A 27868-nucleotide genomic window follows, 5' to 3' on the forward strand; every position below is an offset into this window, starting at 1 on the left:
CAGGACTTGAACCTATGAACATTGTCTATTCCTTCAACACAGTACTTACTTTATAATGGGTTATGTCACTTTATAGGACTCAAACCTATTTTATAATGTTGTACACCTTATAATCTCATCATGTTAAGGACTCGAACCTCTGACCTTACTATAATGTCGTACCCATTAAAAGACCCTACACCCAATCTTGTTAAACTGTCACGATGCTGTGTATAGGTGTGGTGTAGAATCAGGCGCAGGCAGCAGAGGGTAAGTCCAACAAGACTTTACTAAAGCACAAAAATAATCCAAAACAGCCCGGAGGCAAAAAGACGCACACAGGCGTAAATGCAAGCGCACACACAGGTGCGTAAAACTCTCCTAACACAACAAGGAATAAGCTAAGGAAAAATGGCGTACCGACACGGGTAGCGCAACCACGACACGAACAATTACACACAACACTAACCTAACAACAAGGAAACTAAATAGGGTGCTAAATGAGACCTAACACAAAACAGGTGTGACTAACAGACAAAACCAAACAAACACGAAACATAGAGCGGTGGCAGCTAGAACTCCGGAGACGACGACCGGCGAAACCTGCCCGAACAAGGAGGAGGAGCCGCCTCGGCCGAAACCGTGACATAAACCCATTCTCCTTCTCCTCTGTTGTTTTCTATTCATTACTCTGAACAAATCCTGCTTAGAATCATAGCACCCTGTTATTGTCTAATTTTATCTTTCTCCTTACATCCCTTACATAACTCAACACCACTCATCTTCCCCCTTTTAAAATATAGAATTTTAAATGTTCCTTACAGCTCAGCCTTACCACAGATAAGCAGAATTTGACATGAAAGTCTGCTTACCTGTTAGTTCGGCAGTGAACTGCATCCTGTTCGTTTAGACGCCAATCTGTTATGATGAGTTTCTCAGGTATCAAGTAATTCATGATGCAAGAAGATATTTAACACTTAGATGGAGAGTTCATTCAAATATTTAATAGGTACCGTGGTTCGCATAACAAAAGGCACGTGCTTCGCCTCTTGCCAGTCGAACTCACTGAACAAAGGAAATCTCTTACTTATATACTTTCAGTTACACGTTCCTTCAACAACATCTGTTAACCTTCAGTGGGCACTCCCTTCTTTGATGTTATTACCTTGTACTCCAAGTCAGTATATCATATATATCAATCATTCTAAGATAAACCCCCAGTAAGCTCCCTTGACATAATGGAATCCTTGTTATTCAGACTCTGTGGCACCAAGTCACTTATCTCATAAATTTAACCTGGTTCCCACCACACTGTGAAATTACATCATAACAATATGTAATGGGGATTTGATCAAAATAAACATTCAAAGGGCAAAGATTTCACACAATGAAACAATTGATGTGCACGCATTGGCGGGAGACAGTGGAGCACATTCTGGAGAGCTGAGTGAATGCATTCTGGAAAAAGACGCCCATATATTCGCCACACACCCCTCCCATTCTTCTTGTCTCAACATTTTAAATTATACTCAAAACACATTATCTTCACACATTTTAGATGCTTTTCACTGACAGCCGTAACTCAATAATCAGCTAGGCATATTGCCACGCGCGCTGCCCAAATTGCTGGCTTCCCAAGTAGGCAAAGGCCTATTCACTTGTGATTTGAAACAATCCACAGATATATTTTTTGAAGAAGCTAATGATCCTCTGTGGCTAAGTCAAGCTCTTTGGTAAAGTATTTTGAGTTATTTTATTCAGACAGGAGTAATTATATTGTTTTTGGCAAAACATCAATTTACTTTAGGGAATGCCAGCATCCGAACAGTGCACTGTGCACCCGACAACTTTCCTTTTTAATTCGCAAGTGGCTGAAACCAGAGATCTGTATATACAGTGGCTTGCGAAAGTCTTCACCCCCCTTGGCATTTTTCCTATTTTGTTGCCTTACAACCTGGAATTAAAATTGATTTTTGGGGGGTTTGTATCATTTGATTTACACGACATGCCTACCACTTTGAAGACGCAAAATATTTTTTATTGTGAAACAAAGAAGAAATAAGACAATAAAACAGAAAACTTGAGCGTGCATAACTATTCTCATCTGACCAGAGTACCTTCTTCCATATGTTTGGGGAGTCTCCCACATGGCTTTTAAGTGAACACCAAACGTGTTTGCATATTTCTTTCTTTAAGCAACAGCTTTTTTCTGGCCACTCTTCCGTAAAGCCCAGCTCTGTGGAGTGTACGGCTTAAAGTAGTCCTATGGACAGATACTCCCATCTCCACTGTGGAGCTTTGCAACTCCTTAAGGGTTATCTTTGGTCTCTTTGTTGCCTCTCTGATTAATGCCCTCCTTGCCTGGTCCATGAGTTTTAGTGGGCAGCCCTCTCTTGGCAGGTTTGTTGTGGTGCCATATTCTTTCAATTTTTTTATAATGGATTTAATGGTGCTCCGTGGGATGTTCAAAGTTTCTGATATTTTTTTATAACCCAACCCTGATCTGTACTTCTCCACAACATTGTCCCTGACCTGTTTGGAGAGCTCCTTGGTCTTCATGGTGCCGCTTGCTTGTTGGTGCCCCTTGCTTAGTGGTGTTGCAGACTCTGGGGCCTTTCAGAACAGGTGTGTATATATACTGAGATCATGTGACGGATCATGTGACACTTTGTACACAGGTGGACTTTATTTAACTAATTATGTGACTTCTGAAGGTAACTGGTTGCACCAGATCTTATTTAGGGGCTTTAAAAAAAAATCACTTCACCAGTTTGGACTATTTTGTGTATGTCCATTACATGAAATCCGAATAAAAACCAATTTAAATGACAGGTTGTAATGCAACAAAATAGGAAAAACAAATACTTTTGCAAGGCACTGTAATGACGAGATACTCATGTCTCCGCACTAACAATGCAAGTCTTTGTCCCAAAGGCGGGAATGCAGGCGACAAGCTTAGGTCGGCATATTATGCCCATAGAAAAATATTGGGTTTATTCAGGACAGATTTTGGCTAGAGTGAGCTCTCTCGCTATAGATGAAATAAATTATTATGAACTTCACAGGGTGGAGAAAGTGCAGGGTGATCTTGATGCTCCTTTCCAATAAATATCGAGGGTCTCATTCTGGTGACATGATGATCAATGCTTGACTGCCGTTGATTATCTCATAATGTAGATAGTTTACGCCCACTATAGCTGTGAGCTGTTGGCTAGAGCGCATGTGCCTAGACCAGATTGGGCAGATTTGCTATATAATGGGCCTTCTGTAACTCAATTGGTAGAGCATGGCGCTTGCAACGCCAGGGTTGTGGGTTCGATTCCCACGGGGGGCCAGTATGAAAAATGTATGCACTCACTAACTGTAAGTCGCACTGGATAAGAGCGTCTGCTAAATGACTAAAATGTAAATAATGCAACAGTTTTTGTGACAAACCATCAGCAGAGTTGAAAATGCGATGGAAACCGTATTGTTTCATTCAGTACATGGGAATTTAACAGATAAAGTTATTTGTATGTGCACTACGTCATCACGCACAGCCTTTTATCCGCCGAAAGTCAGTTTGATGGAAACATACTGTATCTCTGGTAGAAAAATGTTCACATTGTTTTATACATATTTTTGAATATTTGCATGAAAATCTGTTTCAAATAGGATGGAAACCTAGCTGGTGATATAATAGTGGACAGCCTCCGAGGCAGGGTGTAGACAAATATTTTCATCTGTGGTGTAGTCTAGATCAATCTCCGCTCAAGCCCAGCAAGCAGAATTCTAGACATGAAAAGTAAAAAGTTGATAATGTCAGTTCAATACCAATAGGGTTAGGACCACATATTTATACCCTAACCATAATGTGTTACCCTGGATACATTGATACTCTAAAACATTTATGAAATGTCTGCTTTTCCAGATCTTTATCATAAAGTGGGAGGTGAGCTCGTGTTGAAGCCAGACAAGTCCACAGTGCTTGGCCCCATCACAAGCATCCTATGGAAGCATGGGAAGAACAAGGTGACAGAGTGGGACAATCACTTTGGTCTGGACATTTATGTTCCCTTCAAAGAGCGCACAACCCTGGACCTGGCTACTGGAGAGCTGAGAATCAGTGGCTTGACGAAAACAGACAGTGGAGTTTTTTCTGTGGAGTTCAACAGCAAACTGCTTGACAAGACATATAAACTATCTGTTATCAGTAAGTGTTTCCGTGTGTGTGTGGGGGGGGGGGGGGGGGGGCATACGTCCGTGTGTGTGCATACGTCTGTGTGTATATACATGCGTGTATGTGTGTGCGTGGTTGTGTAGAAACAGCAGGTTATTCAGTGTCTCAGAAGCATTTTCCCAAATTATTCCTGTTTCTTTCCTCTATTTACAGAGGCAGTCCCCAAACCCACAATCACTTCTTCCTGTAACCCAGATAAAACCTCCTGCATTCTGTCCTGTGAAGGCGACACCACTGATGCTGAACCCGTCACCTACAGCTGGAAAGTGGGAGAGGGGGAGTGGGAGGTCTTAGACAAACAGCTGAATATCTCTAAAAGCGACACTAGCAAACCAAACAATGGTTACAAGTACATCTGCAAGCTGAATAACTCTGTTAGTGGGGAAGGGGAAGTCAGTGAGCCAGTTGTAGAGGTGTTTGTCTCAGGTGAGTGGACACTCATAAGTATGCTACAGTCATATGTATTGATATGTCAGTAACACTGCTAGTGTTGTAGGACATTTTGAATGCTGCACTATGTTGAATACCTGATCAACTCCTGTCAAAGTATCAATACAAAATGTGTTTTCATTTCAGAGCCTTCCATCAGAGATGTTGTTGTTGTTGTGGTCACTGCCATCGTAGCGTTTGTTTTCATCATCTTAACAGGTAAGAACAGCACATATATAGTAACAGAGCACTGCACATGTACATAGTTCTGAAGCACAGATTGACATAACAGCAGCAACAACAGTGAGCTATACCCCCTGAAGGGGATACCTGTTCTACCTGTATTTACAGTAGTGTTTAGGCTACTGCTACAGACAAGACAGGGGGTTAGATGCACCACCTGCCGTAGGGCACAGTCTTCATAATGTGTCACAGTGTTGCACGAATTTGGACCTCACAGAGTATGGATTAGCCTAATCTGAATTAATTAATTAATCAGCAAAAAGGACCGTAATCACTTTGTGGTAACCTAAAAATATGTTTAGAGTTCAATGGATATTAGATGTGAAATCGCTGGCTATTTTATTTTACAGGTGTGCAGGTACTGTATGCAGCTTGTTTATTGGTGCTCTCAGAAATGGTTTCTTATTGCAGCTTAAGCATGTATTTGTGGGTAAAGTTATATTCAATAGCTGACAGAATATTAATGCAGACTTGTACTTTAAGAAGTTATAAAATATTTGTATTTTTACTCCCCAGGTTGGTTGGTGAGGAAGAAAAAAAACGGTAGGATGATTCTCTGTCTCTTCCTGGTTCAACTCTTCATACTCACTGATTCACCAAAATGTTACACAATGTGAATTTCATTTGATTGAAAGTGTCTTGATAATGTCTTAAATTAGAGCTTATGCTTAAAGCATTCATCTATTGCAGGGGTAGACAACCCTGGTCCTGGAGTTCTGCAGGCACTTCATGTTTTTGATTTAACCGACCTGGAAGACCAGGTGTGTTGAATTTAGGCAATCACTGAACTGATCAATTAGCTCAGTTGGTCTGGTGTGGTGCCTAGTTGGAAGAAAATCCTGCAGTACCTCCAGCACTCCAGGAACAGGGATGCCTATCCCTGTTACAAATCAAAAAGTTACATCTTCAGACTTCTCCCATCATCATTCAATATTGTCACAACAAAGATGTTTGAGAATGCTAAACTGATCTATTCTCTCTTCAGCTAATGCCGGTGATGGAAACAACCAAACCACAGGCAAGTCATCCAGCTAATTTAAGACGTCATAAAGCAGAAGTAGCATAGATGCTTATCTGCATATCTCAGAATATCCCGATAACATAGATTGCTATTTTATTTGAATTCTGTTGTTGATGACTTTTAGTAGGAAGTTGCTATGTCAACCAGAAGGTAACACAAGTTGTGTGTTCCAGCCAGCAGATCCAACAGTCCTAAAGATGAGTCAAAGTTAAAGGGTAGATTTACTTTTACTGACTTTATTGTCCCCATGGGGAAGTTTTGTTGCAGTGTCATGTACACATTTAAAGTGGTGTTTCAATACAAAACAAATTGACAATACAACTGTCATAACAGTTACATACCAATAAAAAGAGACTAGCCTGCTGGCCTTACTGGGTCGATAGGAACATTAGCCTGCTGGCCTTACTGGGTCGATGGGAACATTAGCCTGCTGGTCTTACTGGGTCGATAGGAACATTAGCCTGCTGGCCATACTGGGTCGATAGGAACATTAACCTGCTGGCCTTACTGGGTGGATAGGAACATTAACCTGCTGGCCTTACTGGGTCAATAGGAACATTAGCCTGCTGGCCTTACTAGGTCGATAGGAACATTAGCCTGCTGGCCTTACTGGGTCAATAGGAACATTAGCCCAAGCTATTTAGGAGGGATATCACACCCGGCACAAATTAATGTCTAGTTCTGTTTTTCCTGTCGAGGGGTGCCCTATACCTGCACCCAGAGGGGAGTAGTTCAAAGTCCGGGTACAGGGGGTGGCTTGGGTCTAAAATGATTTTGTGAGCCTGGCGGAGGGCCCTGACCTTAAAGATCTCATCCAGCCCTGTCTGTTTAGCATTGCCTAACCAACAAACAATACAAAAAGTGAAAATAATCTCAATGAAAGATTTGTAAAACAGTCAGTATAGTACAGTCAACATTAAAAGATCCCAGCTTTTTGAGAAAGTACAGTCTCTGTTGACTCTTTTTGTAGATCAGGTCTGTACATTTACTCCACTGAAGCTTATTGTCCAAGAGGACACACATATATTTGTATTCCTCTACAATCTATATGTTCTGACCTCTGATAGATGTTGCATAGGTAGGTGTTGTACGCTTCCTGAAGTCTATGCACATCTCTTTGGTCTTGTTGGTATTGAGGACCAAGTGTGATCCGTCACACCCCTCTACAAAGTCATTTAGGACTGGGCCATGGTGTTCCTTGTCATCAGGCTGATCAAGGCAGTGTCATCAGTGAACTTAATGAGGTGTCTGTCAGGATGGGAACAGGTACAGCTGTTAGTGTACAAGGTGTACAGGAGTGGGGACCAAACACATCCCTGAGGAGAGCCTGTGTTGGTGGTGCGTATGTCCGACACGTGGGGACCTACTTTGACCCGCTGTGACCTCTAGCTCAGGACGTCCAACAGCCACAGAACCAACCCCCCATCTAAGGAGAAGTCCCTAATTGGTCCATATTAATGCCCATGATTTTGGAATGAAATGTTTGACGAGCAGGTGTCTACATGCTTTTGGTCATGTACTGTAGCATGTTATTGCGCTAACACTAGTAGCAATGCCCCCCGTCTACCACTGCTGAAAAGATCCTAGGGAAAACACTGCTGTAACTGACTGATTCTTAAAGGTTAAATATAATCTACTGTGTATTATAAGTACAGGAGTGTTTCTTTCAAATGATCAGATTAGAGAAAGTTTGCCCTTCTGTTCTCCTTAGCAGCTGAAGCCAGCGGATCCAACAGTCCTAAAGATGAGTCAAAGCCTGAGGGTAAGACACAGTGGCATTCACCTGGAATTCTGCCACTTACCATCCTTTTCATTGTCATCCAGAAGTGAACACAACAAATACTAATATGGTCTGTGTATGAGAATGTTAAGGTAAACTTTTCTCTCTTCTCCTCAACTAAAGGCAGTGATGTAGTCCAGCAAGCCCCAGGCAAGTCATCCAGTTAATTTCAGACTGTATAAAGGAGAAGTAACTTCTTTAAAGATGTAATATACAGAAATCACTAAGTTTCCTGGTTGATAAAATTGTAATAGTTTGCCTAATTTCAGATTATGTGAAAAAACAAGCAGTCATTGTGTAGAGAATCACTGTACCATCTAAACCGCTGTGAAATATATTTTTCCATAACCAAAAATATTGTATATTCAGTTGTTTGAAGCTGGTGTACAAAACCAAAATGGGAAGCATAGAAATAGAACAGATTTACCACTTCTTAGACTTGCTTAAAACGGGAATGAAAGATCTATAACTCACATTTCTATGTGAATTTGGCTGGGTCGCCCAAAAAGTGACATATCGTAGCTTTAAGCAGTGTTTGATGCAGTAGGAGAGAGGCTGTAGTTAATGTTTTCCTTCTACGTGTGATTCTGCAGGGGTTAAGGTTCCACAAACGGCCAACCCCAAAACAGGGGAAGATGACGCAGACAAAGCTGGAAAGGGGCAGGGGAAGGGAGGTGTGTATGAAACTTAAAGCAGATAGTTTAACCGGTAACAGAGTGCTCTGGCAGTTACAGTGAACTCCAACCATATTTGTCCTGGATGATTTGATTCCTGTAACATTATACTGTGTATTATAAGGATAGAGGGTTCATCTAGAACAGGGGTGTCAAACTCATTCCATGAAGGGCTTAGTGTCTGAGTTTTTTATTTTTATTTTTTTATTAAGACCTAGACAACCAGGAGTTCTGTACTAATTAGTGACCTTAATTCATCAATCAAGTACAAGGTAGGAGTGAAAACCCGCAGACACTCGGCACTCTGTGGAATGAGTTTGACACGTGATCTAGAGGGTTACTAGAAATGATCTCATTAGAAAAAGTGTATCCTTCTGTTCTCATTAGCAGATGAACCTAGCGGATCCAACAGTCCTAAAGATGAGTCAAAGGGTAAGGCACAGTGGCATTCACCTGGAATTTTGCCATCTACTATGTTGTTTACCTTGAGGATTGTTAGAGCCAGTTTGTGGTCCAGAATAGACAAACTAGGAAATCCCTGTACTGTTTGATTGTTGTAGCTTGTGAGGGTGTGAAGGGAGACCAGGGATGTGTGTGCGCGTGCGTGCTTACCTGCATGTGTATGTATGATTAAGTCCAACTCTTCTGTTGTGTGTTTTCTTGCCAGAAACCACACCGTTGATGGAGTAGAAAGACAGACTGTAAAGAATCCAGTGTTTTAGGATGTTAAGTCTGAGTCTGAGAAAGACAGTAACCACAATATTTATTAAGAAAGCATTTGGAAGTGCTCACATTGTTATTACATTGTTATTATGTGTGTGATCAACATGTGGGATTTTTCTTTTAATTTGGATGCCATGAAAGTCAAACATTGAACACGTGAGATTGGTGTTGGCATTCTTAAAGCCAGACTCTGTGTCAGTTTTGTCATTTTGTTTACTTTGTATGTTTTGTTTCGTTGCGTCAGCAAAACAAACCCAGGCATGATGTCATAACATACTCTAGAGTCTAGGCTACCTGACAGAAATCTGACCTGCAATTTGTAAACAAAACTGCTGTATTTATAACTCATAAAAACGTATTTATCACTTTGAAATGACCCAAATGGCAACTTAAGCTTTCATCTATCCATTTCGAGATATATTAATCAAAAAAAGAAATGTGATATTTTATTTGGGACTGAGTCTGGCTTTAAAGGAAAGGAAGAACACCTGTTATTGCATTTATAACATAAGACCAAGAGTTTTTCCAGACCATGTGATCTGACCAGGGAAAACTCCTGGCCCTAGTCATTAGTAATGTTTTGTGTCATGAGCTCTGATCTCTATTGCTTCCTTCCAGGTGGGGAAGTGAGGACCACAAAAATGGGGTTTGAAGGCTCTCAGTACATGCCTCCAAATCTGTTACATTGAGACAAACGACCAAGAAGAGAGAAACATGTTTGAACGGTTGGAGATGTTTTTAATGAAATATATAATGAAGGAAACAACAGGCAAATATTGCACATAGTAACTTGCATTCAATCAGATGAAGTACAGTGAGCTACAAAGTATTGGCACAGAGACATCTTTTGTTATTTTGGCTCTGTACTCCAGCACTTTGGATTTGAAATTAGATAATGACTATAAGGATAAAGTGTAGACTGTCAGCTTTAACCCGATATGAATGAGAATACCCTCAAATTAAAGCTGACAGTCAGTCTGCACTTTAACCTCATAGTCATTGTGTCATTTAAAAATCCAAAGTGCTGGAGTACAAAGCCAAAACAACCAAAAAACGTGTGACTGTCCCAACAATTTTGGAGCTCACTGTATAATGTGATGAGCCGTGTGCTTTATGAACTTACAGTACTTCAGAAATTTGAGGGCAATATTTGTATCTCAGAACATTTGATGATTGACAAAAACAAGAGATTCTTACCCTTTCTCACAATTCATACCTCGTCTTTACATATCTCCATCAATTTGTGCAGGTTGTTTTTGTTGTTTGAAGCCATAGTATCAATCACTTTGTGGTTGTATGATACCTTTTCAGGTATTTTCCCCAGAGCGCTTTATGCCAACCCATTCCACTTTCTGTTTTAAATGTTTTATTACTAAAAGAGAGTCCTCTGCAGTACTGAGATGTTGTATTACTAACAACAATGGTGCATGTGTATTTGTTTTAATACCTTAATGTTTTAATTTGACAAACACAGTGGTTGTCTTCATCAAATTCCTTCAAATGTCCCTCTGGTATACAGAGCTGGTCATTATTTTGGTGGAGGAGGAATAATGGTCTAGGGTTGTTTTTCATGGTTTGGGCTAGGCCCCTTAGTTCCAGTGAAGGGATATCTTAACACTACAGCATACAATGACATTCTGTGCTTCCAACTACAGTGGGGAGAACAAGTATTTGATACACTGCCGATTTTGCAGGTTTTCCTACTTACAAAGCATGTAGAGGTCTGTAATTTTTATCATAGGTACACTTCATCTGTGAGAGACGGAATCTAAAACAAAAATCCAGAAAATCACATTGTATGATTTTTACGTAATTAATTTGCATTTTATTGCATGACATAAGTATTTGATACATCAGAAAAGCAGAGCTTAATATTTGGTACAGAAACCTTTGTTTGCAATTACAGAGATCATACGTTTCCTGTAGGTCTTGACCAGGTTTGCACACACTGCAGCAGGGATTTTGGCCCACTCCTCCATACCTTCTCCAGATCCTTCAGGTTTCGGGGCTGTTGCTGGGCAATACGGACTTTCAGATCCCTCCTAAGATTTTCTATTGGGTTCAGGTCTGGAGACTGGCTAGGCCACTCCAGGACCTTGAGATGCTTCTTATGGAGCCACTCCTTAGTTGCCCTGGCTGTGTGTTTCGGGTCGTTGTCATGCTGGAAGACCGAGCCACGACCCATCTTCAATGCTCTTACTGAGGGAAGGAGGTTGTTGGCCAAGATCTCGCGGCATGGCCCCATCCATCCTCCCCTCAATACGGTGCAGTCGTCCTGTCCCCTTTGCAGAAAAGCATCCCCAAAGAATGATGTTTCCACCTCCATGCTTCACGGTTGGGATGGTGTTCTTGGGGTTCTTCTCATCCTTCTTCTTCCTCCAAACACGGCGAGTGGAGTTTAGACCAAAAAGCTCTATTTTTGTCTCATCAGACCACATGACCTTCTCCCATTCCTCCTCTGGATCATCCAGATGGTCATTGGCAAACTTCAGACGGGCCTGGACATGCATGGCTTGAGCAGAGGGACCTTGCGTGCGCTGCAGGATTTTTAGTGTTAGGGTGTAGTGTGTTACTAATGGTTTTCTTTGAGACTGTGGTCCGAGCTCTCTTCAGGTCATTGACCAGGTCCTGCCGTGTAGTTCTGGGCTGATCCCTCACCTTCCTCATGATCATTGATGCCCCACGAGGTGAGATCTTGCATGGAGCCCCAGACCGAGGGTGATTGACCGTCATCTTGAACTTCTTCCATTTTCTAATAATTGCGCAAACAGTTGTTGCCTTCTCACCAAGCTGCTTGCCTATTGTCCTGTAGCCCATCCCAGCCTTGTGCAGGTCTACAATTTTATCCCTGATGTCCTTACACAGCTCTCTGGTCTTGGCCATTGTGGAGAGGTTAGAGTCTGTTTGATTGAGTGTGTGGACAGGTGTCTTTTATACAGGTAACGAGTTCAAACAGGTGCAGTTAATACAGGTAATGAGTGGAGAACAGGAGGGTTTCTTAAAGAAAAACTAACAGGTCTGTGAGAGCCGGAATTCTTATTGGTTGGTAGGTGATCAAATACTTATGTCATGCAATAAAATGCAAATTAATTACTTAAAATCATAGAATGTGATTTTCTGGATTTTTGTTTTAGATTCCGTCTCTCACAGTTGAAGTGTACCTATGATAAATATTACAGACCTCTACATGCTTTGTAAGTAGGAAAACCTGCAAAATCGTCAGTGTATCAAATACTTGTTCTCCCCACTGTATGTGGCAACCGTTTGGGGAAGGACCTTTCCTGTTTCAGCATGACAATGCCCCCGTGCACAAAGCGAGGTCCATACAGAAATGGTTTGTCGAGATCGGTGTGGAAGAACTTGACTAGCCTGCACAGAGCCCTGACCTGAACCCCATCGAACACCTTTGGGATGAATTGGAACGCCGACTGCAAGCCAGGCCTAATCACCCAACATCAGTGCCCCACCTGACTAATGCTCTTGTGGCTGAATGGAAGTAAGTCCCCGCAGCAATGTTCCAACATCTAGTGAAAGCCTTCCCAGAAGTGGAGACTGTTATAGCAGCAAAGGGTGGACCAGCTCCATATTAATGCCCATGATTTAGGAGTGAGATGTTTGACGAGCAGGTGTCCACATACTTTTGGTAATGTAGTGTTTATAGTTTGTTTGACAAATATTTAGATTCTGTAAAGGGAAGGTTTGTTTCTCTTCAGTAAACTAATATCTCCTAGTATCTCTTTTGGGTTAGCCTATTAAGTATCATATTGTTATCCTGTATGTGATGTGCTGTCATGTTTAGCCTAGGCTACTATAATTTTTCAACTTTGAATAATGTGCATTATAATGAAATGTTGATCCATACAATAAGATGAGAAAATGTATTATGTCTTAAGGAAAATATTTATTGTGTGAATGTTTTTGTGTGCATGCCAAATAGGCCTACAGGTGAATGGCTAGGCTGGTGAATCAAAATCCCTCACACTCAGTGGACAGGAGGACAAGTAAATGAACTATAGTTATTCATTTACGTTTGAATATTACAGTATTGTCAACTTTTGTTACATTATAGTAGAGATTCTATCAATTCTTAATTCTATATGTAATTATGTGCATTGCAGCCAATTATACACACAGGGAGGTGCCAAAGACCCGGTATGGGCACGACTATATCAAGGAATATTCCAGAAGTGGTTAGAATTTTTTTAAATTAAAGTTAATGTGGTCCTCTGTAGCTGAATTGGTGGAGCATGGCGCTTGTAACGCCAGGGTAGTGGGTTCGATCCCCGGGACCACCCATACATAAAAATGTATGCACACATGACTGTAAGTGGCTTTAGATAAAAGCATCTGCTAAATGGCATGTTATTTATTTATTATTATATTATTATTAATATAGCATATAAACATAATGCAATGTGTTGGTATACAGTGTGATTGTATTGCAGATATTAAACATGATTTACAAGTCAAATGGAACGTTATTTTATTTTCCAACAAGAGGTCATACATAGGGAGGAACTAAACCACGTTTTACTTTCATGTTCACAGCCTCTGGAAATAAAGATCAGATGTAGGCTAGATGAACCACACAGTGTTTTAGCATATCTCATTTGAACTTACTTTTATTTATTATCTAAACAAACTAACTATATGCCCAAACTAACGCTCATCAGATTGTGCTTCTGGCTTTGTCTGGCGCGAACGGTTGTCTCCAGAGGTAATTTGAAACGACTGGCGGGGCCGAACGCACCGTTTGGCCTACCAAATATTTGTTAGGCTACTTGTTTGCTATTGTGTGCTAAATGTTTATCCGAGGTAACAACATCACATCATAATATTTGATTATCATGAACAATAGGTATATATATGTAAGGTAATGTACTTTATGAACGCTATGTGCGTTGCAACTTCAAGTTCTTAGCGCAGCCGCCGAGTGGGATTCATATCACTGAAAAACAACAACTTGTAACGACATTATGGATGGACAATATCCTAAACACGCTCTTCACATTGATTTTCAACATGGAAAGTCAGAATGGTTTTAAACGACGTCTATGTGGGTTTTGATGAGAAAGAAGGGTCTGCATGATCATGGCAGGGCCGGCGTTATGGGCGGGCCTTAGGGGGGCTGGCCCACCCTACCTTACTTCTTTGCCCATCTGATATTACGTCTTTTATACAGGATTAGTTCATGTTTGATATTGTGAGCTGCATAAGGATTTGGAGAATGAGGACATTCCATGTATTTATTTCTGTCACTGGTCGGTGCCAGGAGGTATGCGGGCCAAGATAGCTGGGGGGCCATTGGTGCTAATCTTAGAAGGAGTGCGTGATGGAATATCCTGACTAGGGTGCAACACGATACCATATAGGGTAATCCTATTCTGGTGAGGAGTGACACTCAATAATGGTTGGCAACTGTTGGATAGAATTAGCTTGCAAACAAGTATATAAGCTAAGAGATTTCCTTTGTTCAGTGAGTTCAGTTAGCAATGGGCCAACCACGTGCCGTTTGCTATGTGAACCCGGTACCGCAATATTAAATACTTTGAATCAACTCTCCATGTAAGTATCTTCTTGTATACTGAATTACTTGATGTCAGAGAAACTCATCATAACACCATCCAAATAAAATATTCAAATATTGATCATTTATTTGACCTAAACTCACGCTGACAGAAAGACCCATCAATCTCAGATAAAGCATCCGAGCGAGCGAAACAGCGCCCCTCTGTCTCAGAATGTGTCGACCATGTACAGTGCCCTCCACTAATATTGGCACCCTTGGTAAATATGAGCAAAACGGGCTGTGAAAAATATGTCTTTGCTGTTTATCCTCTTGGAATTTCATTCAAAATATTCACAAAAATCGAACCTTTAATTGAAGTAAAATGATTCAAAAAAATTAATGTGAAATAAATATTTTTCTCCGAAACATGTCTGCCACAATTATTGGCACCCCTAGAAATTCTTATGAGTAAAATAGAACTGAAGTATATTCCCATTCATATTTTACGTTTTTAAGTTCACTAAGTGTGAAGGAACACTTAAGTGGTAAGCCATGACTTCCTGTTTCACTGGGGTATAAATATGAGGTGACACACAGGCCAAGTTCCCATAGTCATCCATCACTATAGGAAAGACCCAAGAATACAGTAATGATGTGCGAGAAAAGGTTGTTGAGCTGCACAAATCCGAAATGGCTATAAGAAAATATCTCAACAGTTGAAAATGCCTATTTCCACTATCAGGGCAATAATTAAAAAGTTTAAAGCAACTGGCGATGTTAAGAATCGGCCTAGAAGAGGACGTGTTTATTTTTATTTTTTGTAATTATAGTTTTTATTGTTTCCTTATATAATATAACAACAATGCAATTGAATTACATTTGGCATTAAACAATAATTTGACAGACATGAAAATGTCCGCAGATGTCAGAAAACGTATCGAGTTTACCATTCATTTTATAAATCAATCTTTCGTATGAAGCTGTTTCTGCCAAGGCTACATAAAATTCCTTATATGAGGGAGTGTCCTTCTCCCTCCAGTGTCTCATTATGACTCTTTTGGCTTTTAGCCAGTTTAAACATGAGCTTCTCAGTCTATCAATATCCTTAGTGACATTCAGTAATAACAAAGCAGGATTTGCAAGTATTGTGGTACCCAGAATATCCCCAATATTTTCCACTACCTTCTGCCAAAAGGTATGCAAGCTTGGACAGTTACAGAACATATGGATCATGTCATCTGTACTTGACTGACATCTCCAGCATAGGTTGGATTCTATCAAACCTATTCTGTTCAACCTCCAATTGAACACTTTAAATTGAATCAGCTTGGACCGGGCATCTCTCATAGGGAGGAGCATCTGTTGTACTATTATATTCCATTCCTCCTCTCCAAATGTTACCTCCAAGTATTTTTCCCATATGGCCTTTAGGCCCTTACAAGTTCCATTAAATGCACCTATAAGGTGGCTATATATAAGCCCTGAGGTATGTGGTAATATGTATAGGATTTCTATATTAACACTTATATCGGAATGTACTGGGAATTTGTTGTTGTTTTGTCCTACCTTAAACATACAATCTCTAAGCTGGAGATACCTCCAAAAGTCTTGTTTCTGTAAATTATTCTTGGACCTTAGTTCTTCTGTCAAGGGGTGCTGAAGGTGGGTGTGGTGCAGGAATCAAGCGCAGGACGCAGAAGCTCAGTCCAAAAGACTTTAGTGAAATATTCACGTAGTAAATGAGCACAATAAGCCCGGAGGCGAAATAACGGCGCACACAGGCGTCAAACAAACGGCGCACTAACATGTGCGAAAACCTCTCCAAACACTGGAGGGAAGTACGTAGCTCAAACACCAAAACAGAAGAGCAATCACACACAAACACAGACACACACAACGAGAACTAAATAGGACACTAACGAGGACTAACTAGACACAGGTGTACAACATCAAGACAAAACCAAACGAACATGAAACATAGATCAGTGGCAGCTAGTACTCCGGGGACGACGACCGCCGAAGCCTGCCCGAACCAGGAGGAGGAGCAGCCTCGGCCGAAACCGTGACAGTACCCCCCCCTTGACGCGCGGCTCCAGCCATGCGCCGACCCCGGCCTCGGGGACGACCAGGAGGACGCGGAGCAGGGCGCGCGGGATGGTCCCGGTGGAACTCCGACAGGAGAGATGGGTCTAGGATGTCCCTCCGCGGCACCCAGCACCGCTCCTCCGGGCCGTACCCCTCCCACTCCACGAGATACTGTAGACCCCCCATCCGGCGTCTTGAGTCCAAGATGGACCGAACGGTGTACGCCGGAGCCCCCTCGATGTCCAGTGGGGGCGGAGGAGTCTCTCCTATCTCACCTTCCTGGAGTGGACCAGCTACCACCGGCCTGAGAAGAGACACATGGAACGAGGGGTTAATATTCTTATATTCAACAGGTAGATGTAACCTATAACACACCTCGTTCAATCTTCTCAGGACTTTAAAAGGCCCCACAAACCGCTGACCCAGCTTCCGGCAGGGCAGGCGGAGGGGTAGGTTTCTGGTAGAGAGCCAGACTCGATCTCCGGGTGCGTACACCGGCCCCTCACTGCGGTGGAGATCGGCGCTCGCCTTGTGACGACGGATGGCCCGCTGCAGGTGGACGTGGGCAGCGTTCCACGTCTCCTCCGAGCGCCTCATCCAATCATCCACCGCAGGGGCCTCGATCTGGCTCTGCTGCCAAGGTGCCAGAACCGGCTGGTAACCTAACACACATTGGAAGGGGGTTAGGTTGGTAGAGGAGTGGCGGAGAGAGTTCTGGGCCATCTCGGCCCAGGGAATGTACCGAGCCCACTCCTCAGGCCGGTCCTGGCAATACGACCTCAGAAACCTACTCACATCCTGGTTGACACGTTCTACCTGCCCGTTACTCTCCGGGTGGTACCCTGAGGTAAGGCTAACCGAGACCCCCAAACGCTCCATGAACGCTCTCCATACTCGGGAGGTAAACTGGGGGCCTCGATCAGACACTATATCCTCGGGTACCCCGTAATGCCGGAAGACGTGGGTAAATAGGGCCTCTGCGGTTTGTAGGGCAGTAGGCAGACCCGACATAGGGAGAAGACGACAGGCCTTAGAGAACCGGTCCACAACGACCAGGATGGTGGTATTCCCCTGAGAGAGGGGAAGGTCTGTCACAAAATCCACCGAGAGGTGGGACCATGGTCGTTGTGGAACGGGCAGGGGTTGTAACTTACCCCTGGCCAGGTGTCTGGGTGCCTTACACTGGGCGCACACCGAGCAGGAGGAGACATAAACCCTCACATCCCTGGCTAACGTGGGCCACCAGTATTTAGTGTTAAGACAATGCACTGTCCGGCCAATACCCGGATGTCCAGAGGAGGGTGACGTGTGAGCCCAGTAAATGAGTCGATCCCGAATCTCGAGCGGAACGTACTTCCGACCCTGAGGACACTGTGGAGGGCTGGGGTCGGTACGCAACGCTCGCTCGATTTCGGCATCGACCTCCCACACCACCGGTGCCACAAGACAAGACTCCGGTAGTATGGGAGTAGGCTCAACGGACCTATCCTCCGTGTCATACCGCCGGGACAGCGCATCTGCCTTACCATTCTGGGACCCAGGGATGTACGTGATTTTAAATACGAACCTGGTGAGAAACATACTCCATCGAGCCTGGCGAGGGTTCAGTCTCCTCGCTGCCCGGATGTACTCCAGGTTCCGATGGTCAGTCAAAATGAGGAAAGGGTGTTGAGCCCCCCAAGCCAATGCCTCCACACCTTAAGGGCCTGAACTACAGCCGACGTCATAATTACGCTCCGCCGGGCTGAGCTTTTTTGAGTAAAAAGCACAGGGGCGGAGTTTAGGTGGCGAGCCGGACCGTTGAGAGAGAACGGCCCCTATACCAGCCTCAGACGCGTCCACCTCAACCTGAAAGGGTAATGCGGGATCCGGATGCGCCAGCACCGGAGCCGATGTAAACAGGTCCTTCAGTCTCCTAAAGGCCCTGTCCGCATCAGCTGACCACTGCAGGCGCACCGGACCGCCTTTCAGAAGGGACGTGATGGGAGCTGCCACCTGTCCAAAACCCCGGATAAACCTCCCGTAGTAATTCGCAAAGCCCAAGAACTGCTGCACCTCTTTGACAGTAGTTGGGGTTTGCCAATTACGCACAGCGGACACACGATCCACCTCCATTCTCACCCCTGACGCGGACAACCGATAACCCAAAAAGGAGACCGACTCCTGGAAAAACAGACATTTCTCTGCCTTGACATATAGGTCGTGCTCCAACAGCCTCCTCAATACACGACGCACCAGGGTTATATGCTCGGCTCGGGTAGACGAGTACACCAGAATGTCATCAATGTACACGACCACCCCTTGCCCCTGCATATCCCGGAAAATGTAATCTACGAAGGATTGGAAGACTGATGGAGCATTCATCAACCCATATGGCATGACGAGATACTCGAAATGACCTGACGTGGTACTAAACGCTGTTTTCCATTTGTCGCCCTCCCTAATGCGCACCAAGTTATACGCGCTCCTGAGATCAAGTTTTGTGAAAAACCGCGCTCCATGCAATGACTCCGTCATGGTCGCAATCAGAGGGAGTGGATAACTGTATTTCACAGTAATCTGATTGAGACCACGGTAATCAATGCACGGGCGCAACCCTCCATCTTTTTTCTTCACAAAAAAGAAGCTTGAGGAGGCGGGAGAAGTGGAGGGCCGAATGTATCCCTGTCTCAAAGATTCGGCTATGTAAGTCTCCATAGCTTTTCTCTCCTCTTGAGACAACGGATACACGTGGCTCCGTGGGAGCGCTGCTCCTGCCTGGAGATCAATCGCGCAATCCCCCTGTCTATGAGGAGGCAACTGCGTCGCCCTAGTTTTACTAAACACGAGAGCTAAATCCCCATATTCAGGCGGAATGTGCAGTGCGGGCACTTGGTTTGGACTTTCCACCGAAGTGGCCCCCACGGAAACATCCAGACATCGCCCCTCGCACTGAGCAGACCACCCATCGAGAGCCCTCTGTTGCCACGAAATAGCAGGGTTATGGGTGCTTAACCAGGGAATTCCCAGCACCACTGGGTACGCAGGAGAGTCGATCAGATACAGCTGTATAGTCTCTTCATGACCCCCCTGCGCACACATCCTAAGTGGTGCTGTGATCTCCCTAATCAACCCCGACCCCAACGGGCGGCTATCTAAGGCATGAACGGGAAAAGGTTTGTCAACAGGTAGGAGAGGGATCCCTAAATCTAAACAAAACTTCCGATCAACAAAATTCCCAGCTGCGCCTGAATCTACTAGTGCCTTATGCTGGGAATGAGGTGCAACCTGTGGAAAACAAACAGGTATACAAAAGTGCGCAACAGAGAGCTCTGGGTAAGTGGGGCGTCTACTCACCTGGGAGGGCTCCCCAGTGTGTGGCCTGTTGTCTTCTCCCCCGGAGAACCCTCCCCAGCACCTGGCCGCAGTGTGCCCTCCACGACCGCACTTGGTGCAGGAGACAGGCCCCCTCGGGCTCCTCCTATTCCTTTCTCTAGCGCTGGCACCCCCGAGCTCCATAGGGCTTGGCTCGGAGGTGCCGGAGGGCGGAATGGACGGACCCCCCTCGGGACGTCCACGGGTGGCCAGCAGGGTGTCCAGACGGATGGACATATCGACCAACTGGTCGAAGGTGAGATTGGTATCCCTGCAGGCCAACTCACGTTGAACGTCCTCCCGTAGGCTACATCGAAAATTGTCGATGAGGGCCCATTCATTCCACCCTGCGTCCGCCGCTAGAGTCCGGAACTCCAGCGCAAACGCCTGTGCGCTCCTCCTCCCCTGTCTCAGGTGGACTAGACGCTCCCCCGCCGCTTTGCCCTCAGGTGGATGGTCGAACACGGCCTTGAAGCGACGGGAGAACTCGGCGTAGGAGATGGTGGTGGCGTCCATCTTCCTCCACTCGGCGTTGGCCCATTCCAACGCCTCGCCCGTGAGACAGGAGATGAGGGCGGAAACGCTCTCGTGTCCCGAGGGCACCGGGTGTACAGTGGCCAGGTAGAGCTCCACCTGCAGGAGGAACCCCTGACACCCGGCAGCTGTTCCGTCATACGCCCTCGGGAGCGAGAGCCGAATCCCCCTGGGTTCCGGACCTGGGACTGGTGGACCGGCCGATGGGGTTGGCAGGGTAGGTGGAGGTGTGGGTACCCCTCTGGCCTCCCATCAGTGCAGGGTGTTGATGACGTCCTGTAGAGCGGTCCCCAGTTGTCGTATCTGGTCATCCTGGCCGCGGACATGCTCCTCGAGCGACTCAGGCGTGACTGTTGATCCTGCTGATTCCATTCAATTGGTGTGTGATTCTGTCAAGGGGTGCTGAAGGTGGGTGTGGTGCAGGAATCAAGCGCAGGACGCAGAAGCTCAGTCCAAAATACTTTAGTGAAATATTCACGTAGTAAATGAGCACAATAAGCCCGGAGGCGAAATAACGGCGCACACAGGCGTCAAACAAACGGCGCACTAACATGTGCGAAAACCTCTCCAAACACTGGAGGGAAGTACGTAGCTCAAACACCAAAACAGAAGAGCAATCACACACAAACACAGACACACACAACGAGAACTAAATAGGACACTAACGAGGACTAACTAGACACAGGTGTACAACATCAAGACAAAACCAAACGAACATGAAACATAGATCGGTGGCAGCTAGTACTCCGGGGACGACGACCGCCGAAGCCTGCCCGAACCAGGAGGAGGAGCAGCCTTGGCCGAAACCGTGACATCTTCAGATGAGGTAAAAGTGTTTTCTTGATACAGACAAACAATGTTCTTTATCCCCTTTCTATACCAATCTTTCCAGAAAACCATGTGTCCCCTGATTTTCAATTTAGGGTTGTTCCATAATGAAGCAGAGCTAGTCAAGAAAGGTGAAGATCTCTCTCTCTTATGAATCTGGCTCCATATATTTTTAGTATGGGACATTATTGGATTCTGCAGTCCCAACTTTTGTTGCCTCAAATAATCTGATGCTCCAAATGGGGCATTAAGTTCCTCTTCCATGTCCACCCAAATTGGCCTAGTTGAGTTCTCAAGAAAGAGAGAGCCTATTTGTGTCAGTGTGATGCGGTAGGACGAAGTCAGGCGCAGGACACAGAGCTAATCGAAAACATACTTTACTCGTAGGTAACGTAAATAACATAACCTCCACGCAGGGAGGAAACAAACCCGCTCACCAGACGACAACCAAACATGAACAAACACGCACAACATACAGTGGGAGCCAGAGGGTTAAATAGGGAAGTAATCAATACTTAATGGTAACCAGGTGTGAACACTAAAGACAAGACAAGTAGAACACAGAAACATAGATCGGTAGCAGCTAGTACTCCGGTGACGACGAACGCCGAAACCTGCCCGAGCAAGGAGGAGGAGCAGCCTCGGCTGAATCCGTGACAGTACCCACCCCACACCCTTGACGCGCGGCTCCAACCGTGCGCCGACACCGGCCTCGGGGACGGCCAGGACGACGCGGCGCAGGGCGAGTCGGATGACGACGGTGGAAATCCCTCAACATGGAGGGATCGAGGATGTTCCTCCTAGGGACCCAGCACCGTTCCTCCGGACCGTACCCCTCCCACTCCACGAGATACTGCAGGCCCCCCACCCGACGCCTCGAATCCAGGATGGAACGGACCGAGTACGCCGGTGCCCCCTCGATGTCCAGTGGGGGCGGAGGAACCTCACGTACCTCAGACTCCTGGAGTGGACCAGCTACCACCGGCCTGAGGAGAGCCACGTGGAACGAGGGGTTAATACGGTAATTCAGAGGAAGCTGTAATCTATAACAAACCTCGTTCAATCTCCTCAGGACTTTAAATGGCCCCACAAACCGCCGACCCAGCTTCCAGCGGGGCATCACTGCGGTGGCGGTCGGCGCTTGCCTTTTGTCGCCTGATGGCCCGCTGCAGACGTACATGGGCAGCGTTCCAGGTCTCTTCCGAGCGCCGAAACCACTCATCCACCGCAGGAGCCTCGATCTGGCTCTGATGCCAAGGTGCCAGGACCGGCGGATAACCTAACACACACTGAAAGGGAGAAAGGTTAGTGGATGAGTGGCGGAGTGAGTTTTGGGCCATCTCTGCCCAGGGGATAAAACCCGACCACTCCCCCGGCCGGTCCTGGCAATAGGACCGCAGAAACCTATCCAGATCCTGGTTAACTCTCTCCACCTGCCCATTACTCTCGGGGTGAAAACCTGAGGTCAGGCTGATCGAGACCCCCAGACGTTCCATGAACGCCCTCCAGACCCTTGAGTTGAACTGGGGACCCCGATTCGATACAATATCCTCAGGCACCCCGTAGTGCCGGAAGACGTGTGTAAACAGGGCCTCAGCAGTTTGTAGGGCCGTAGGGAGACCTGGCATAGGAATGAGACGGCAGGACTTAGAAAACCGATCCACAACGACCAGGATCGTGGTGTTCCCTTGTGAGGGGGGAAGGTCGGTAACAAAATAGATGGGACCTCGGCCGTTGTGGAATGGGTAGGGGTTGTAATTTCCCTCTGGGCAGGTGTCTAGGTGCCTTACACTGGGCGCACACCGAGCAGGAGGAAACATAAACCCTCATGTCCTTGGCTAAAGTGGGCCACCAGTACTTCCCACTAAGACAGTGCACTGTCCGACCAATGCCAGGATGACCAGAGGAGGGTGACGTGTGAGCCCAATAGATCAATCGATCGCAAACCTCGAGCGGCACGTACATACGACCCCCTGGACACTGGGGGGGAGTGGGCTCGGTACGTAACGCCCGCTCGATGTCCGCGTCAATCTCCCACACCACCGGTGCCACCAGACACGACGTCGGAAGTATGGGAGTGGGCTCAATGGACCTCTCCTCTGTGTCATACAGTCGGGACAGGGCGTCTGCCTTAGCGTTCTAGGAACCTGGTCTGTAAGTAAGAGTAAACACAAAACGAGTGAAGAACATGGCCCACCTTGCCTGGCGAGTGTTCAATCTCCTCGCCGCCCGGATGTACCCCAGATTGCGATTGTCAGTCAAAATGAGGAAAGGGTGTTTAGCCCCCTCAAGCCAATGCCTCCACACTTTCAGAGCCTTAACCACAGCTAACAGCTCCCGGTCCCCCACATCATAGTTGCGCTCTGCCGGACTGAGCTTCTTAGAAAAGAAAGCACAGGGGCGGAGCTTTGGTGGTGTACCCGAGCGCTGAGACAGTACAGCTCCTATCCCAGCCTCGGACACGTCCACCTCAACCTGGAATGCTAAGGAGGGATCCGGATGAGCCAGCACTGGAGCCGAGGTAAACAGGTCCTTCAGATGACCAAAAGCCCTGTCCGCCTCAGCTGACCACTGCAGTCACACCGGTCCCCCCTTCAGCAAGGAGGTAATGGGAGCCGCTACCTGACCAAAGCCCTGGATAAACCTCTGGTAGTAGTTGGCAAAACCCAAAAATCTCTGCACCTCCTTCACCGTGGTTGGAGTCGGCCAATTACGCACGGCCGAAATGCGGTCAATCTCCATCTCCACCCCTGATGCGGACAGGCGGTGCCCTAGGAAGGAGATGGACTCTTGGAAGAACAGACATTTCTCCGCCTTCACATACAGGTCATGCTCCAACAGTCGACCAAGCACTTGACGCACCAGGGACACATGCTCGGTCCGTGTAGCGGAGTATATGAGATTGTCATCAATATACACCACTACACCCTGTCCGTGCAGGTCCCTGAAGATCTCATCAACAAAGGATTGGAAGACTGATGGAGCATTCATCAACCCGTATGGCATGACGAGGTACTCATAGTGCCAAGAGGTGGTACTGAATGCTGTCTTCCACTCATCTCCCTCCCGGATACGCACCAGGTTGTACGCGCTCCTGAGATCCAATTTTGTGAAGAAGTGCGCCCTGTGCAATGACTCCGTCATACTAGCAATGAGCGGTAGTGGATAACTGTACTTGATAGTGATCTGATTGAGACCTCGGTAGTCAATGCACGGGGGTAAACCTCCATCCTTCTTCTTCACAAAAAATTAACTTGAGGAGACAGGTGAAGTGGATGGCCGAATGTATCCCTGCCCCAGAGATTCGGAGACATATGCCTCCATAGCCTCCGTCTCTTCCTGTGACAGGGGATACACGTGACTCCGGGGAAGTGCAGCGCCTACCTGGAGATTTATCGCACAATCCCCCTGTCGATGGGGTGGTATTTGAGTCGCCTTCTTTTTACAGAAGGCGAGAGACAAATCGGCATATTCGGGAGGAATGTGCATGGTGGAGACCTGGTTTGGACTTTCCACCGTCGTTGCCCCTATGGAAACACCTACACACCTCCACGAGCACTGACTTAACCATCCCTTGAGAGCCCTCTGTTGCCATGAAATTGTGGGGTCATGAGAAGTTAACCAGGGAAGCCCCAACACGTCTGGAAACGCAGGAGAATCAATCAGATAGAGACTAATTTTCTCCTCATGACCCTCCTGTGTTTTCATCCAGAGTGGAGCTGTGACCTCCCTAATCAGGCCTGACCCTAAAGGGCGACTATCTAAGGCATGTACAGGGAAGGGCACATCAACAGGAACAATAGGAATCCCTAAACTACGGGAAAACTGACGATCAATAAAGTTCCCAGCTGCGCCTGAATCTATGAGTGCCTTATGCTGGGAATGAGGGGAAAACTCTGGAAATACAATACCAATACACACTCCAAGATGGCGAAGTAGTGCAGTCCTGTTTCTGTCGTGTGTCTGTAAATAGCCTGTAAATACCCTGTTTTTTTGTATTTTTCGTACATATTTCCCTATCAGACTTTTCATCCTTCTACAAAATATACTTTCCTGCAACCCGCCTCACTCAATGTGGAACGGATTCTATTATTGACTTACCTTTTATCTAGAATCTAGAATCTCCAGTTGAAACTAGCTAGCCAGCTAACTAGCTACTTGCTATTAGCCACAGCTAGCGGTGTTTCTCCCAGATCATTGGATTTTTTTCCGCGGGATTAATTTTAATCACTGGACATTGATCACCGGATATTCGGCCAGTCTGCACAGCGCGTTATCGACCCAGAACATATCAGTTTTTCCGCCGGAATCACTGATTCACTGGACCTTTAACTCCGGATTCATCGCTACCAGCTGGCTACAACAAAACGGACGCTGTGGTCTGGCTAATCATCCCGAGCTAGGCCCATCTCCCGGCTATCTACCTCTCTATCAACCGGACGGGACCACCTAGTGTTGACACGGAGCCCCGCCGATCCTACACGACTGGTCTGCCGACGAAATCGTCTGATGTGGTTACGACGTTAACCACGAAGATTCCATCCATCTGCTAGCCCTGGCCCGTTAGCACACGTTATCCGTGGCCTCTTACTCACTAAACTGAACTAGCTACTGAACTAGCTACTTGCTATTAGCCACAGCTAGCGGTGTTTCACCCAGAATATTGGATTTTTTTCCGCGGGATTAATTTTTAATCACTGGACATTGATCACCGGATATTCGGCCAGTCTGCACAGCGCGTTATCGACCCAGAACATATCAGTTTTTCCGCCGGAATCACTGAATCACTGGACCTTTAACTCCGGATTCATCGCTACCAGCTGGCTACAACAAAACGGACGTAGCACACGCTAGCCGTGGCCTCTTACTTACTAGCGCTTCACCACCGGACCTTATGATAACTCAGCTATACAGCTGATATCTGCTGGACTGTTCCTTTTTACGGTACTACATCCTGTTTATGTTTAGCCTCAGCCCAAACATGGTTAGTTTATTGTTGTTTCGGTTATTTCTAATTGTACTATATCACTGTAGACCCCCCAGCCTAGCTAAACATGCCTTAGTTAGCTCCTTTGTTCCTCCCCCCATACACTCAGAGACCGACTCAATTGATGCCTCTAGAGATACTATCTCTTTCATTGTTACCCAACGCTTAGGTTTACCTCCACTTTACTCATATCCTTCCATATCCTTGTCTGTACATAATGCCCTGAATCTTTTCTATAACACCCGGAAATCTGCCCCCTTTATTCTATGTACCCAACGCACTAGAAGACCAGTTCTTAAAGCCTTTAGCCGTATCCTTATTCTAGTCCTCCTCTGTTCCTCTGGTGATGTAGAGGCTAACCCAGGCCCTGTAGCCCCCAGTATCACTCCTACTCCCCAGGAGCTATCATTTGATGACTTCTGTAATCGCAAAAGTCTTGGTTTCTTGCACATAAATATCAGAAGTCTACTTCCTAAGTTTGAGTTATTCACTGCGTTAGCACACTCTGCCAACCCTGATGTTCTAGCAGTGTCTGAATCCTGGCTCAGGAAGGCCACCAAAAATTCTGAAATTTCCATCCCCAACTATAACATTTTCTGTCTAGATAGAACTGCCAAAGGGGGTGGAGTTGCAATCTACTGTAGAGATAGCCTGCAGAGCTCTATCATACTATCCAGGTCTGTGCCCAAACAGTTTGAGCTTCTACTTCTAAAAATCCACCTTTCCAGAAATAAGTCTCTCACTGTTGCCGCTTGCTACAGACCCCCCTCAGCCCCCAGCTGTGCCCTGGACACCATATGTGAATTGATTGCCCCCCATTTATCCTCTGAGTTTGTACTGCTTGGTGACCTAAATTGGGATATGCTTAATACCCCAGCCATCCTACAATCCAAGCTAGATGCCCTCAACCTCACGCAAATTATCAACGAACCTACCAGGTACAACCCTAAATCCTTAAACATGGGTACCCTCATAGATATCATCCTGACTAACATACCCTCTAAATACACCTCAGCTGTCTTCAACCAGGATCTCAGCGATCACTGCCTTATTGCCTGCATCCGTAACGGGTCCGCGGTCAAACGACCACCCCTCATCACTGTCAAACGCTCCCTAAAACACTTTAGCGAGGAGGCCTTCCTAATTGACCTGGCCCAGGTATCCTGGATGGATATAGATCTCATTCCGTCAGTAGAGGATGCCTGGTTGTTCCTTAAAAGTAATTTCCTCTCAATCTTAAATAAACATGCCCCATTCAAAAAATACAGAACTAAGAACCGATATAGCCCCTGGTTCTCCTCAGACTTGACTGCCCTTGACCAGCACAAAAACATCCTGTGGCGTACAGCATTAGCATCAAATAGCCCCCGCGATATGCAACTTTTCAGGGAAGTTAGGAACCAATATACACAAGGAGTCAGGAAAGCAAAGGCTAACTTTTTCAAACAGAAATTTGCATCCTGTAGCACTAACTCCAAAAGGTTTTGGGACACTGTAAAGTCC

General features: G+C 45.8%; 2 protein-coding genes across 2 annotated transcripts in view; both read left to right on the forward strand.

Annotated features, from left to right (window-relative positions):
- The window catches only part of LOC311122088 (T-cell surface antigen CD2-like), a gene marked incomplete at its 3' end in the record, with an annotated part of 37837 nt that extends 28080 nt beyond the window's left edge, over positions 1–9757 (forward strand). The window contains exons 2-6 of the mRNA XM_084196503.1: positions 3890–4171; positions 4352–4624; positions 7603–7653; positions 8265–8345; positions 9687–9757. Of these exons, the coding sequence (XP_084052629.1) occupies positions 3890–4171; positions 4352–4624; positions 7603–7653; positions 8265–8345; positions 9687–9757 (758 nt within the window). The remainder of the gene's footprint in view (positions 1–3889; positions 4172–4351; positions 4625–7602; positions 7654–8264; positions 8346–9686) is intronic.
- Positions 1–27868, forward strand: part of LOC311122092 (uncharacterized protein) — a 183933-nt gene that overhangs the window by 93528 nt on the left and 62537 nt on the right. The window lies entirely within an intron of this gene.

The sequence above is a fragment of the Coregonus lavaretus genome (genome assembly GCF_964263955.1).
Source record: "Coregonus lavaretus genome assembly, contig: HAP1_SCAFFOLD_751, whole genome shotgun sequence".
Lineage (NCBI taxonomy): Eukaryota > Metazoa > Chordata > Actinopteri > Salmoniformes > Salmonidae > Coregonus > Coregonus lavaretus.